The sequence below is a fragment of the Eulemur rufifrons genome, chromosome 21, assembly GCF_041146395.1.
Source record: "Eulemur rufifrons isolate Redbay chromosome 21, OSU_ERuf_1, whole genome shotgun sequence".
Taxonomy (NCBI): domain Eukaryota; kingdom Metazoa; phylum Chordata; class Mammalia; order Primates; family Lemuridae; genus Eulemur; species Eulemur rufifrons.
This window is the reverse complement of record NC_091003.1, coordinates 21,715,235-21,730,777: the sequence shown is the minus strand read 5'-3', so window position 1 is coordinate 21,730,777 and position 15,543 is coordinate 21,715,235. Positions and strand designations below refer to the sequence as shown.

General features: G+C 41.0%; 1 protein-coding gene across 1 annotated transcript in view; it reads left to right on the top strand.

Moving 5' to 3' along the window:
* SPECC1L (sperm antigen with calponin homology and coiled-coil domains 1 like) overlaps positions 1 to 15,543 on the top strand; it is a 142,559-nt gene that overhangs the window by 75,857 nt on the left and 51,159 nt on the right. Inside the window, exons 9-10 of the mRNA XM_069496798.1 lie at positions 1,171 to 1,262; positions 9,377 to 9,467. Of these exons, the coding sequence (XP_069352899.1) occupies positions 1,171 to 1,262; positions 9,377 to 9,467 (183 nt within the window). The remainder of the gene's footprint in view (positions 1 to 1,170; positions 1,263 to 9,376; positions 9,468 to 15,543) is intronic.

Below are 15,543 nucleotides of genomic sequence, written 5' to 3'. Positions count from 1 at the left end.
GATTAGGTCAAGCCATAGAGCTAGAAAGCACATTGGTGATTGCAGGGACTGGGGAAGGGGTGGGTGGGGAGCAATTGCTTAATAGGTCCTGGGTTACCTTTTGGAGTGATAAAAATGTTTTGGGACTTGATAGAGGTGATGGTTGCACAATATTGTGAGTGTACTAAATGCCACTGAACTATATATTTTAAAATAGTTAACTTTATTATGAGAATTTTATCTCAGTAAAAAAGAATACATCTAAAGATATCAATTCTAAACATTAGTACCTGGCTGCATGAAAGGTCCACAGTGATCTGCTTCTTGCCACATTGCGTTATGTTCCTGAGTTCATTTGTGTATCTTGTTTTTAATTCAGTTCAGCTTCAAAAGAATAACCATGTTTATGTTGCCTTTGCCAGAATCTGAGCTATGCCCAAGTATACAGAAATTAATAAATTAATTAGAAAAAAAATAAACAGCTTTTCACTAGTTCAGTCTAGAGAGGGAGACTGACATGCAAGCAAATATTTACACATCCCTGGGTTAAATACAAATCAGGAAATGCATGAGGTGTGAAGTGATGAACTCTACAGGAGGAAAGATGAGCAGGAGTTCATCATTCTTTTGTTTAATACAAAGCTTTGTTGTTGTTGTTGTTGTTGTTGTTTTGTTTTTTGAGACAAGTCTCGCTGTGTTGCCCAGGCTGGAGCCTAGGCTCATGTGACTGTCCCTCCTCAACCTCCTAAGTAGCTGGGACTCAGACATGGGCCACCACACCTGGCTTAATACTCAGTTAGTGAACATCCACCGCATGCCGAGCTTCTTACCTGATGTAGTTATAGAAATTCTCCTCCTAGGGTTTTTTTTGTACTTGGATTTCATTGGTTTATGGAGCACTTTAACCACATCATGTAATTAAATAACAAAAGTGGAATGACAAGCAGAACCAGGGTTGAAAATAAACGTGACTACTCTAGGGAAGCAAGCAGTCCACCTGGTGGGGGGAGAAGCACCTGTACGCTGGGGCACGGCTGTGAGTGTGCAGCACAGGTTAGGCGCCAGCCGAGACAGTTTCTAGGGCGTGGGAGAGCACTGGCTCATCTGGTGCATCCTTCAGTGGAGACCAGTTACGAAAGCTTCCATCGTACTATGATGCATTCATCATTGGCTTGTTTGTTGTTTTTGTAGTACCAAGTCCTGCTGCAGCTGCAATTCCTCGAACGCCTCTGAGTCCAAGTCCTATGAAAACCCCTCCCGCAGCAGCTGTGTCCCCTATGCAGGTAAGTGCCTGGGACCACGGAAGATTCTAGAGGCCTAAGAATCTGAAAGTTAACTAGATTTCTTCAAAGTCATTTACATGTTCATCAGGTAGGGAAATGACTACCTCATAAGGGTTATATTTGGGATTTGTTTCCTAAAATACTGTGAATATCTTTAATTGAGATAAATTACATAAATGTAAATTGTGTTATTCTTCTGAAAAACTCTAATGGTAATAATAGCTAGTAATAGTTGAACACTTACCATGTGCTCTAAGCCGTTCCAAACGCTTATAATATTAACTCATTTAATACTTGCAACCCAATAAGGTGTTAAGTACTATTCTTATCCGTATTTTTCTTTTTTTTTTTTTTTTTTTTTTTTTTTTTTTTTTTTGAGACAGAGTCTCACTTTGTTGCCCAGGCTAGAGTGAGTGCCGTGGCGTCAGCTTAGCTCACAGCAACCTCAGACTCCTCGGCTTAAGCGATCCTACTGCCTCAGCCTCCCGAGTAGCTGGGACTACAGGCATGCGCCACCATGCCCGGCTAATTTTTTTTCTATATAGATTTTTAGTTGTCCATATAATGTCTTTCTATTTTTAGTAGAGACGGGGTCTCGCTCAGGCTGGTATCGAACTCCTGACCTTGAGCAATCCACCCGCCTCGGCCTCCCAGAGTGCTAGGATTACAGGCGTGAGCCACCGCGCCCGGCCCTTATCCGTATTTTTCACATGTGGAAACAGTGGCCAGAAAGGTTAAGTAACTTGCTGAGGTTCACACAGTTGAGAAGCAGTAGATTCACAACCTGGGCAGTCTGGCTTCAGAGGCTATTAATCACTACACCAAGGCACCTCTTTAAGTAGAGTATGTAGTTGTCATGTCTCAGCCCTTGCTGCATAGCAAATCATTTCAAAACTAAGTGGCTTACAGTAGGAATTTTATTTTTTACATTTTTCTAGCTAGACAGTTCTTTGTTGGGTTTGCCTGGGCCCACTCCTGTCGCTGTAGTCAGCCAGAGAGGGCTGGGCTCCCCTGTCCAAGTGATTTTTCTTCTCAGGCACCTTCAGTGGCATATCTCCAGTTCCAAGAGCGTGAAAATGGAAGTTAGACCTAGGCTTGGAACTCGGACAGTGACACTCTGTCCCACTTTTTTGGTCCAAGGAAATCACAAGGCCAGCTCAGATTCAGTGGGAGGACTCCGCCTAAGGCGTGAATTCAGAGAACAGTGATTCACTGGGAGCCGTTATGTTACAGTCTAGCACAAGAGCATTCCTGATGCATCATAAATAGGTTTCGGAAGTTGTTCTTCTTCGCCATTGTGGCAATGCAGACCAGAGGCAGGCAGGTGGTTGTTACTCTGTGGTTCTCAAGAGGCTTTCTCATTGTGCATTTTATTCAGGCACTTTTGGTAGGTGTGGCTGAGGTGGGGTATTTCCACAAAGGTCTGAGTAGCCAGAGGAAAAATGGCCTAAAACCCAGTATCCTGTGATATAAGGCAGCCTTGGCTGCACCTCTTTCCTGAAATGGGGTTTGGGAGCTTTTTCGTTTTGAGTTGAGACTTTTGTGTTAACTAGTGGCCATGTGTTTTAGGAGTGAACGTCTTTGTTTGTAAAGTTGAGGAGAAAAGTGTGCTCCCTTTACATTTGTAGTGTTGCAAGTTAGTGGCTTTGTGTTTCCACGTACGTACAAGATGTTACGTCTTAATATTTAAAAGGAAGGGAAGGGGGATTCTAGATTCCACCTATAGATTTAATGCTTTTTATGTAGTCTCTATTAATCAGACCTTTTCTGAAAGACCTGGAGATATAAATAAAAGCAAAATAAAGGTGCCAAATATAATAAATTTAAATAAGATGAAGTTCAAATAATATTATCAGTTGAAGTTTCATAACATACCAGGCATCACTTTGTAAATCTTTGTAAATAGAGGGGGGAAAAAATCTCATTTCTATAACTTGAGAAAGCTAGTAATTACAAGCTACATTCAGTAGCTTTTTAGTACATGATTAGTTAGTACATTGCTTCTCAAACCTAATTGTATAGTAAAATCATGTGGGAGCCGGATGCAGTAGCATGCACCGGTAATCCTAGCCACTTCATAGGCTGAGGCAGGAGGCTCGTTTGAGACCAGCCTGGGCAACATTGTGAGACACCGTCTCTTTGAAAAACAAAAAATCACATGGAGAGTTTTTAACACATGAATTCCCAGGCCTCATCCTAGTGAACCAGAATCTCTAGGGACTGGAGCTCAACATTGGGATCATTGCTTTTTCAAAAGTCCCTGGGTGGGAATTCTTCTACTGGCCATGAGGTAGTAACAGGGGCTGGATTATTCTGTCATTATAAACAACTAGAACACTGGACAAAATCAAGGAAGCATTTATTTTCAAACATTGTAAAACAAGCAGTACAAGACTGTGATTGTAATCCTTGAACAAAAGTTAAGAAATGAGGTAAGTCCTATTGTGTCCCACAGTCTTTTCCTGGAGGCGCTTTCCAGTTGGTGGTACAGGGAGTGCGAACCCACATGGAGCAGGGGAGGGAAACCAGTGGGATCTGAGGAGACACAAATCAGTGTTCAGGGAGAAAGAGACTGCTAGAGTTTACAGGGCAGAATGCTGGGAGGGTGGAACTACGTAGAGAAAGGGGTGCAGAAATCTGATAGGTGTCCCTTTCAGTCTTTGCTTGAATGCCAATCTGTACATGCATTGAGAGAAACCCCACAAGCCTGGGCAAGCATAAATTCCAAGGAACAGTTCCCGGGAATGGGGAGCTATCAGGCAAGCACTTCCCAGTTCACGCAGGGCGGGGGATCATTTGAGTTCCCAGCAGCCACTGTGGAGAAACCTCTTTGAATAGGTGGAGCATTCAGTAGAGCCCCTGAAGGACCACACTTTAAAGTGGAACTAAGTAGCCCTAGAGTAAATGCTATTCTAGATACACCCTAAAAAACCTTAAACATAAGCTTCAAAAGGACCAGGAAGAGCCATAAGTAACGGTGGTAGGCAGCCTGCGGCGAAGTGCTTCCCCGGGTTCTCAACTCTTGGGGGTCATTCCTCATGTAATCTGCTCATGGTGAATGCCGGCTGCACTTCATGCTTTTCTTCCAGTGAATAGAATATGGCAGAAGTGATGGGATAAGGCTGTCACTTTGAAGATGAGGTTATGAAAAGATCTGCTTCTATCTCGAGTATTCCTCTCGCTATCTCTTAGATCCTCTCACTCTGGGGGGCCCAGTTGCCATGTTGTGAGCCACCCCACATAAGATCTTGGAAGCAGACCTCCTGAGGCTTGCGAGCAGCATGTAGATGAGCTTGGAAGTAGATCTTCCTGCAGTTTTCCTCAAGATAACTGCAGCCCTGCAGACAGCTTGATTGCCTCCTCACGAGAGACCTTGAGCCAAACGCACCCAGCTAAGCTTTCTGACCCACAGAAACTATGAGATCATAAATGTTTATTGTTTTATGTCACCAAGTTTTGGGGAAATTTATCATGTAGCATAGATAACTAATATAGTAGCTTACCTCCAGAACAATGTAATAATTCTTAAAGGAATACAACATAATACAAGGCTCAATAATGACAAATAGAGAGTCTGGCATGCAACAAAAAAAAAATTACTAGACAATAAAGAGGCAGGAAAATGTGACCTATAATCATGAGAAAAATCAGTCAATAGATGCAGACCACCTGGAAAGGATAGAAATGATGGAATTGGCACACAAGGATGTTGATACACTCTCTGTGCTTAAGTATGTAAAGGGAAACATCATGCACAGATGAAGAGAGAAGTGGAAGATACGAAAAAGGACAGAGGAAAAGATCAGTATGTTGGAGGACATAGCAGGAGAACCTATCCATATCCATAATGAGTCACAGAGAGAGAAAAAAGAATGGGGAAAAAAATGGACTGAGCCTTTGACTTATGAGATAAAATCAAGTGGTCTTACATACCTGAAATTGGAGTCCTAGAACAAAGCAGGGTTATGGCGGGTGAGGGAGGATATGTTTGAAGAAACGATGGCTGAAATTTATCCAAATTTGATAGAAAGTATGCATTCACAGATCCAAGAAACAGGAACCTAAAGCAAGATAAGCAGATACAAACACTCCTCCCAAGCCCTCTACCGCAGGGCATTGCTGAAAAACCAGTGATGATTAAAAAACTCCTAAGGACAGCCAGACAAGAATGACCACATACTTCTAGTTGTAAACTATGCAAGTCAGAAGACAATGGAATGCAATTTTTAATGCTGAAAGAAAAACAACTGTCAGCTTAGAATTCTGTGTCTTCAAAAAAAAGAGTAATATTAAAATTTGTTAAATAAATAAAAACTGTGGGAATTCATCATCTGCAGACCACTGGGGGAAAATGGATGAAGGATACATGGGACTCCTCTGTACTATCTTTGCAGCTTCCCATGAATCCATAACTATTTCAAAATAAAAAGCATTCCATAAACAGAAAAGTCCAGGCCCAAGTGGTTTTACTAGTGAATTTAATCAAACCTTTGTGAAAAATAATTGCAATCCTGTGCAAAGTCTTTTCAGAAAACAGAATAGAAAGATGACTTTCTAGTTCATTTTATGAAGCCAGCATTACCTGATAGCAAAACCAGACAAATTACAAAAAAAGAAAACTGCTAAGCAGTATTCCTTATGATTATAAATGCAAGCTTAAAAGAACGTATTAGCAAATTGAGTCCAGCAATATATGAAAATGATAGTCCACTGTTACTATGTGTGGTGTATTCCAGGGATACAAGGTTAAAATTTACCTCAACAGAATAAAGGAGGAAAAAACAATAAATTCAGTATCTGTAGAAAAAACATTTTACAAAATTTCACACCCATTCATAGTGAAAACTCTTCAGCAAACTAGGAAATAGAAAGGAATTTCCTTAACCTGATAAACGGGATCTGTGCAAGGTCTGTGGTTAACATCATGCCTCACGGAGAGGCTGCGTGCATTCTCTCTAGGATTGGGAGCAAGGAGGGGAGGGTATCCACTCTTACCACTTCTTTTCTTCAACATTTTGCTGGAGCTCTTGCCAGCAAAATGCAAAAAAAAAAAAAAAATTGCAAAGGAAAAAAAGAAAGAAAGAATACAGATCAGAAAGAAGTAAAACTATCATTATTTGCAGGTGACATGATCATTTATGTAGAAAATCCAAAGGAATCTACAAAAAAAGCTTCTTAAGCAGTGTTACAGGATACAAGGTCACTATTCAAAAATCATTTGTTTTTCTATATATTAGCATGAACAAGTGGAAATAGAAATACTTAGCAATAAATTTAATGAAATGTACATAAAATGTGTATAACAAAAACTATAAAAATATTACTGAGAGAAATTAAATAATAAATGGAAAGAAATATCATATTTATGGATTGGAAAACTAAATATTGTGAATATCTTACAGATCTCCTTTAAATTAATGTATAGATTCAGCATTATCCCAGTTGAAATCCTAGTGCTCTTTGGGTAGAAAGTGACAAGACAAATTGATATGGAAATATAAAGGGCCCTAAATATCCAAAGCATCTGGGAGGAAAAAAAGAGCAAATTTGGAGAACTTGTGCTGCCTGACTTCAGCACTTACTATGAAGTTAGAGTGATGGAGACAGTGTGGTGCTGACATGTGTTTCAACATAGACATTAGGGTCCATGGAATAGAGAAGAGAGTTCAGAAGTAAGTCAACTGAGTTTCAACAGAGGTGCCAAGGTAGTCCAATGGGGATTTCAAGAAAGGTTTCTGAGACAACTAGACACCAAAGGGAAAAAAAAAAAAAAATAACCTCAACCCTTACCTCATGGCACATACAAAAATTGAAATTGACTGTAGGCCTAAATGTAAAAGCTAAAACTGTAAAAATTTATTTATTTAGCTTCAGCCTCGAAAGTAGCTAGGAGTACAGATGTGCGCCACTACGCCAGGTTAACTTAAAAAAAATTTTTTATAGGCTGGGAGTGGTGGCTTACACCTATAATCCTAGCATTCTGGGAGACTAAGGCAGGGGAATTGCTTGAGGCCAGGAGTTCAAGACCAGCCTGAGCAAGACCGAGACCCAAAATAGAAAAATTAGTCGAGTGTAGTGATGTGCACCTGTAGTCCCAGCTACTCGGGAGGCAGAGGCAGGAGGATCGCTTGAGCCCAGGAGTTTGAGGTTGCTGTGAGCTATTATGATGCCACTGCACTCTACTTGGGGTGACAGAGTGAGACTCTGTCTCAAAAAAAAAATTTTTTTTTTGTAGACACGGATCTTGCTATGTTGCCTAGGCTGGTCTTGAACTCCTGGGCTCAAGCAATCCTCCCACCTCAGCCTCCCAAAGTGCTGGGATTACAGGTGTGAGCCATCATGCCTGGCCAATACAACTTTTCAATGAGACCATGAGGGAAAATCTTCATGACCTTTGAGAATGCAAAGATTTCTTATTTAGGATATAAAAAAGCATGGACCTTAAAAGCAAATTGATAAATTTGGCATCAAAATTTAAAACTTCTCTGAAAGACATTAAGTAAATGCAGAGTCAAGCTATAGACTGGGTAGAATGTATTCACAATACACTTACCTGACAAAAGACTTGCATTGTATCTCAGTAAGAGGATGACAGACAGCCCAATAAATTATGGGCAAAAGATTTGAAAAGACCCTTCCTAAGAGGAGATATATTTATTTACTTATTATTATTATTATTATTATTTTTTTTGAGACAAGAGTCTCACTCTGTCACCCAGCCGAGAGTGCCATGGCATCAGCCTAGCTCACTGCAACTTCAAACCCCTGGGCTCAAGTGATCCTCCTGCCTCACCCTCCCGAGTAGTTGGGACTATGGGTACACGCCACCATGCCTGGCTAATTTTTCTGTTTTTAGTAGAGACAGGGTCTCACTCTTGCTCAGGCTGGTCTCAAACTCCTGAGCTCAACGATCCTCCTGCCTTGGCCTCCCAGAGTGCTAGGATTACAGGAGTAAGCCACCGTGCCTGGCCATCAAGAGAAGATACATAAATGGCCAATAAGCACATGAAAAGATGCTCAACATCATTAGTCATCAGGGAAATGGAAATTGAATCCACAATGAGATCCCACTCCACATCCTTCAGAATGGCCCGAATTTAAAAGGCTCGTGATATCAAGTGTGGCAAGGATGTGGAGAGGCTGGAGCCCTCACACATTTCTGCTGGGAGTATGAAATGAGTGGTTAGCAGTTCGCAGATAGGACAGGCTGGGGGAAAGCTGAGGAGATGAAGCATGAGAACAAGCGCGCAGCATGGCCCGTGTGGTAGTAGGGGTGGGGTTGGTGTATCCGAGCATATGGAGGGGTGGCAAGAGACAAAGCCAGAGGCCCAAGGGGTTCTGAGTATTTGTGGTGGCTACGTCTGGCTGCTCGTGTGTGCGGAAGTCTCGAAATGAGGAAGCCAGTGACGAAGCCGTTGCCGTGGTACCGGATTGAGATGCGGGATGCACTAGGGCAGCTGTGGTAATGGAGTTAGCGGGCAGGTGACAGATTCAAGATCTGTGTGGAGCCAGGACATGAATTGCCAATAAAACTACAGTAGGAGCACATCTGTATTTCATTTGGGAACATGTTTTTATATTTAGTGAATTGGTATGTGATATTTTAAAGATTCTCTTGAAACAAAATAATGAAATTATGTTCTGAATACCAGTGGTTACCAGGGGTCGGTGATGTGGGGTCAGGGAGGGGGAGGGGGTGTGGCTGTGAAAGGCCACAAGAGGGATCCTCGTGGTGATGGACGTGTTCTCTGTCTTGACTGTGTCAATGTCACTATCCTGGTTTTGACAGTCGACTGCCGATTTGTAAGATTTTACCATTGGGGAAACTGAGTGAAGAGTACATAGGATCTCTCAGTGCTGCTTCTTACAACGGCATGTGAATCTACAGTCATCTCATAATAATAAGTTTAAATTTTTAGAAAGTATATCGATCACGTTACATGCCTGCAGAGAGAGAGCGAGAGCGTGTGTCTGTTACAGCCTTACGATAGCAGTATGGAAGGAATTAATGCAAATTTATAACTAAATATTCACTCAATGCAATATTTACCTTCTTTGTGAGGCCCAGCACTAGATTTAACCTAACTTTGATACTGTTTACCTTTTGATTTCAGAGACATTCCTTAAGTGGACCAATCTCAACATCCAAACCCCTGACAGCCCTGTCGGATAAGAGACCAAACTATGGGGAAATCCCTGTTCAAGGTACATATGTCACAGCATTTGACCTTTTTTGTCAATTTTTTAATCGTTCTGGCTTCTTTGGCAAACTAAATTGTTATTTTCTTTGCTTTTGATGTTATTTCAGTCAATCTGGTATACCTTTTTATCAGAAGTTTACTAATATGTCTAAATTACAAGTGGGGAAATTAGCTATTAATAAATGCATCTTTCACGACAACTCTTATGACATTATAATAGGTCATAGAGAGTGCACACCATTGCTAGGCACTGTTTTCACGGTTCCTCCTGGCATAAATATTATTGTTATCCCCATTTGCCAGATACCAAAAATGAGGCTTCAAGGAATTGAGTCACCCAAGTAAACATGGTTAATGAACAGTGGCCCTGGCAGCCTGACCCCACAGCCCATTCCTTGCATCTCTGTGCTGTATGTTGTCCTAAGAGGGAGCTGAGACTCTGGAAGATGAGGCCCAGCAACTCCCTGGAGCCCTTGGGGGAGGAACTTGCTGGTTTTCACACAGCTCTTTGTGGTAGAGCCAACACCAGAGCCCAAGTCTCCCACCTTCCGTGGTCCAGTCAGAGCAGGGTGAGGTTTGCCAGGGAAAACCAGCACCGGCAGTGTTTCTGGAACGTACCCGAGTTGCTTGTTAAAATACGGAATCCTGGGCCTCCCCTCAGGTGTACTGACATGGACTGTCTAGGAAAGGGAGTTTAGAAGTTCCATTTTCACAGGCCCCCCAAGTGATTCTAAGGAATGGACAAATTTGGGAAATGGGGCAAAGGTTGTCACCTAATTATTTCTGTTACCTTGGCTTTTGTGAATGGGGAATGGGTGTGGGAGGCCACGGTTATAGAAGACTGAATGCATTAAGAGTCTGTTCCTGGTGCTTGCATTTCATCATCTGGCGCTGTGTCACATGATAGGGGAACGGGGAGCGGGCTGCGTTCGCCAGTCTGCGTTCATGCTGGTCTCATCCTCCGCTGCAATCTGTTGTCAGAGCTGAATGGGCCTGGCCGAGACGTTGCAAAAAAAAAAAAAAATAGAGAGGGAAACTCACTGAGGTGAAGTTGTTGATCTTTTACATTAGCGAGAGGAACCACTTACCAAATTAAGAACAGCCAAATGATTTGTGGCCATAAAAAGCCACTGTGGTTTTCCAAACTGTGATAAGAAAGCAGAAGGCTTTCCAAGCCCTATCTTGAGCTGCTTTTCTTTCTTGATTATCTCTTTTACCTTGGTATAAATCAAAAAACAGTCTAGAGTTTTCATTTTAAAAGTTTCAATGGCTTCATTACTAAATTTTAAAAGATGCTGCCTCTTGTTCTACTTACACTTAAATAAGAGAATTTGTTGTTTTTTCCAGTTAAGTATTTTATAACAGGTGTGGTTTTTTTTTTTGGTTTATTAATATACTAATGTATTTTAGCATCATGCCTGGATGTCAGTTGCAGGAAAGTGTTTCAGATCAGAGAAATCTTAACTATAAAGGAACCGATCTCTCATTGGTATTATTGGCAGTTGGATTAAATGGCTAGGGTCTTGACTGGTGCCACCTCAGTGACTCTTTGTAGATGGTATGTGAATTAGCATTTGTGGCCTAAGCAGAGGAGCATAGATCTGCTCCCGTGTCTGTGGATACAGGTGGTTGAGAAGGTCTTTACTATCCCCACTTGCGCAGTGACCGTGTGAGGTCCAGAATGCTGAGCACACACCACGGCTGGCTGGTGTGGATGGGAGCTAGGATGGTCCCACGCTATCACCGTGTCTCGCAGACACGCCCATGTCTCAGGAAGTTGGTTATCCAAATGTAGTCATGTTCTGTAAGAAAATTCATACTGTTATTATCTGTCTAAATTGTATTACTTGAGGCTAGAGATGTAAAATTACTTTTTAAAATTTGAACATTTTTAAAAATCAATTTATGTTAAGGGTACATGCCACAAATGTGATACAAAGTTAGGAAGTTTTGGTAGAAAGTCAAACCTGTTACAAATGATCATCTCTTCACTTTCAAGTTTAAAAGAAGAAAGGAAAAAGCTTTCTGTTTAAAACATTTCACAGGAATTTTCTTTTTACTCAAAGGGTATATCTAATCTGATTCGGCCTCAATGCTAGATCCAGCCCTACCCAAAAAATTCCCAGGATAAACTAAGGGAGAAATCCCGCCCTCCTGTGCTTTATAGTCTGATGATAGCTGTTATATAACTTCTAAGGGTTTCCCCCACCTTTTTTCTTCTCTTCTCTGTGGTTCTTGGTATTTGTCTTGATAAAAACCAGTGCATCTAGGCTTCTATTTTTTTCCAACGTATTATGATGAAAATTTTAAAACATAAAAGTTGAGAAATTGTACAGTGAATCTTCATATACTTAACCACCTAGATTCTGCAGCATTTTGCTATATTTGCTTTTCCCAAAACAAGTTGTCGTCAGTACATTTCCGCATGCATATCAGTATTTATTTAAGGTGTTCTCTCTCTCAACTCTTTTGAAATAAGTTTAGAGTTATAAAAATATTGGGATTCCCTGATACCCTTCACCCAGCTTCCCTTATGTGAACATCCTGAATAGCTGTAGAACAATGATCAAAAGTAAGAAATTAATATCAGTAAAATATTACTAACTAACCTACAGAATTTATTTGGATTTTACCAGTTTTCCCACTAATGTGCATTTTCTGTTCTAGGATCAAATCCAAGATCCCACTTGCCATTTAGTTGTCTCATCTATCTGTCTTCACCAGCCTACAACTATTTCTCACTCTTTCCCTATCTTTCATGACCTTGACACTTTAAAAGAATACTGGTCAGTTATTTTGCCCTCTCAGGACAGCTTGTCTGATACTTTCTCCCAGTTAGGTTGAGGTGGTTTTAATGGGAAGGATGCTGCAGAAGTGTGGTGCCTTCTCGGGGCATCGTATCAGGGACATGATGTCGATGTCTTATTACTGGCGATGTTAAATTAAGCTTGATCACTGGTTGAGGTAGTTGTCTGCTAGTAATTAGTAAATATTGTTCCTGCTTCAACTTTCTCTCACGGATTTTAACATCTACTTATGCATTTTACTCTCAACAGTTATTACTCTGATATTTCAGTGGTGATTTTCTCATTCTGCCTGTAAGGAATTATTTGTCTGTATTATTATATTTATACCTTTTATTCACATTAGCATAGACACATGAATATTTATTTTATTCTTTGGGTTATAATCTATTTTTATTGATTTTGTGGTCGCGTTATTTCCGCAGTGGCCCCTGGGAACTCCCCGTTGCCTCCTTGCTCTCTCAGTGCTCCTTCCCTCCACGCCCCAGAGCACTTTCTTATTTTCTGGCACCACAAGATGCCCCACACTCATCTCGGATTTTTTCTGCACTAGCCCTGGAATCAACCATTTCTTACTTTTATTAGAGAATAGTATTTAGAAACCAAGCTTTGGGTGCTAGATGTGCCCATTGCTACTGGGGTCTCGCTGCCTTTAGTCCGTCTCTGGATAGAGCTGGGGACGTTGTATGTATGTGTCCCAGCCCATGCATGCACACATCCGTCTGTCCATCCATCCCTCTGTCTGTCTAAAACCATGAGTTTATACTGGTACCTCTGACTCCAGGCCATCACCAAAGGCTTCATTCTCGCCTTTTCCCTTTCCTTATTTGTAACTTCTTTCTCTTGGTGGTTAGAAACCTGGCTCTTGTTATCTATAATAGATTTACTTACTTGTTCTGCCTTAGTATAACATATACGTAATTTCGTAACTGCTAAACCATACCCCTGTGAGAAGCAAATTTACCAACTAGAGTACAGTGTTTATGTACAGTTTTTAAAATCTTTAACCTTATAGTAGTATCCAGTCAAAACACTTCTTTTCCCCAAAGTTGCTTAACCAACTCTTCCCTTACTCCCTTCAGTGTGGTTATGTCATGCTTTTGTAGTAGTTAGATTAGTTTGTCACAGTCTAAATTCCATTTTTCTCTCCCCTACTCTATTCCAGTTGATTTTTTTTTTAAATTTACGTAGAGGAAAATTTACTCTCAGGCGTACAGTTCTGTGGATTTTGACAAATATATAGTCATTTATCCATCACCACAGTTTGACAGTTCTGTGCACGACAGCCCAACACCCCCAGATTGCCTCATGCTGCCCCTTCATAGTCAACCCACACTCCCCACTCCCCGCCAACCACCGATAGGTTGTTCATCCTGTAGTTGTGCATTTTCCAGAGTGTCACATCAGTGAAATCAACAAGGTGTAACCTGTTAAGTCTGGCTTCTCTCACTCAGCAGCATGCATTTCTTTTGCTGTTTTTGGGAAGAATGTTTTATAAATGTATGTCACATCTAGTTGGTTGTATGTTCAAATCTAGGTCTTCTATATTCTTTTTTATTATTATTCTAAAATTTTTTTTTAGGGACAGAGTCTTGCTCTGTCACCTAGGCTGGAGTGCCATGGCATCATCACAGCTCACTGTAGCCTTAAACTCCCAGGCTCAAGTAGTCCTCCTGCCTCAGCCTTCCGGTACAAGCTGAGACTACAGGCTTGTACCACCACGCCTAGATAACTTTTCTATTTTTTGTAGAGATAGGGGTCTTCGATGTTGTTCAGGCTGGTCTCGAACTCCTGGCCTTAAGTGATCCTCCCACCTCAGCCTCCCAAAGTGGTAGGATTACAGGCATGAGCCACCGTGCTCAGCCCGGGTCTGTCTATTCTTACTGATTTTCAGTCTGCTTATTCTGTCAGTTACTGAGAGAAGAGTGTTGAACTCTCCGAGTCTAGTGGACCTGTTTACTTCCCCTTTCAGTGCTGTCAGTTTTTGTTGCATATACCTTAAAGCTCTGTTGGTAGGTGCATACACGTTTAGGAATGTTATGTCTTCTTAGAGAACTGACCCCTTTATTACTGGGTAATTTTTATAAATCCCTGATAATATCCCTTCTTCTAAAATCTTCCTTGTCTGATATTAATATAACTACTCCAGCCTTTTTTTGATTAGTGCTTGTGTGGTTTATCTTTTTCCATACTTTTAATTTATCTTTGTCTTTTATATTTCTTGTGGATGGTATATAGTTCAGTCTTCCTTTTTTATTCATTCTGACAATCTGTCTTTTAACTGGTGAATTTAGATCATTCACATTTAATATGATCATTGATATGGCTGGATTAAAATTTACCATTTTGATCATGTTTTCTGTTTGACCTGTCTGTTCTTTTTTCCTCTTTTATGCCTTCTCTTGGGTACATTGACCATTTTTTCTTACTCTATTTTATCTCCTCTATTGACTAATTACTTACATCCCTTAAAAAATTCTTTTTAGTAATTGCCTAAGCTAAATTAAGGTTTGTCAACCTTGGCCTTATTAACATTTTTGGGCTATGCAATTTGTTGTGGGGGACTGTTGTGTGCATTGCAGATGCCTGGTCTCTACCCATTAGAGAATAAGCACCCATTAGTATGCCAGTATCACCCCTATACCCAAAGTTTTGATAACCAGAAATGCCTCTAGACATTATCATATGTCTCCTGGGCAGTTGAGAACCAAAGAGATGGTTTTCACAGTTTTATTTGTCTAATTTCATCAGAGAGATGGAAACTGTAAGAGAAAATCAAATAGAAAATCCTAGCTGATCTTGCATATTGTCTACTTTTTCCATTAGAGACTTTAATATATTAATCGTTGTGTTTTGTTTTGTTTTGTTTTGTTTTTTGAGATAGAGTCTCAAAGTCTACCAGGCTTTGTTGCCTGGTAGAGTGCCGTGGTGTCAACTTAGCTCACAGCAACCTCAAACTCCTGGGCTCAAGCGATCCTCCTGCCTCAGCCTCCTGAGTAGCTGGGACTACAGGCATGCACCACTACGCCCGGCTAATTTTTTGTATTTTTAGTTGCCCGGCCAAATTTCTTTCTATTTTTAGTAGAGATGGGGTCTCACTGTTGCTCAGACTGGTCTGGAACTCCTGAACTCAAGCAATCATCCTGCCTCGGCCTCCCAGAGTGCTAGGATTACAGGCGTGAGCCACCGCGCCCAGCCAATCATTGTTATTTTAAATGCCCTGCTCCAACATCTGTGCCATTTCTGAATCCGGTTTTATTGATTACTTTGTGTCTT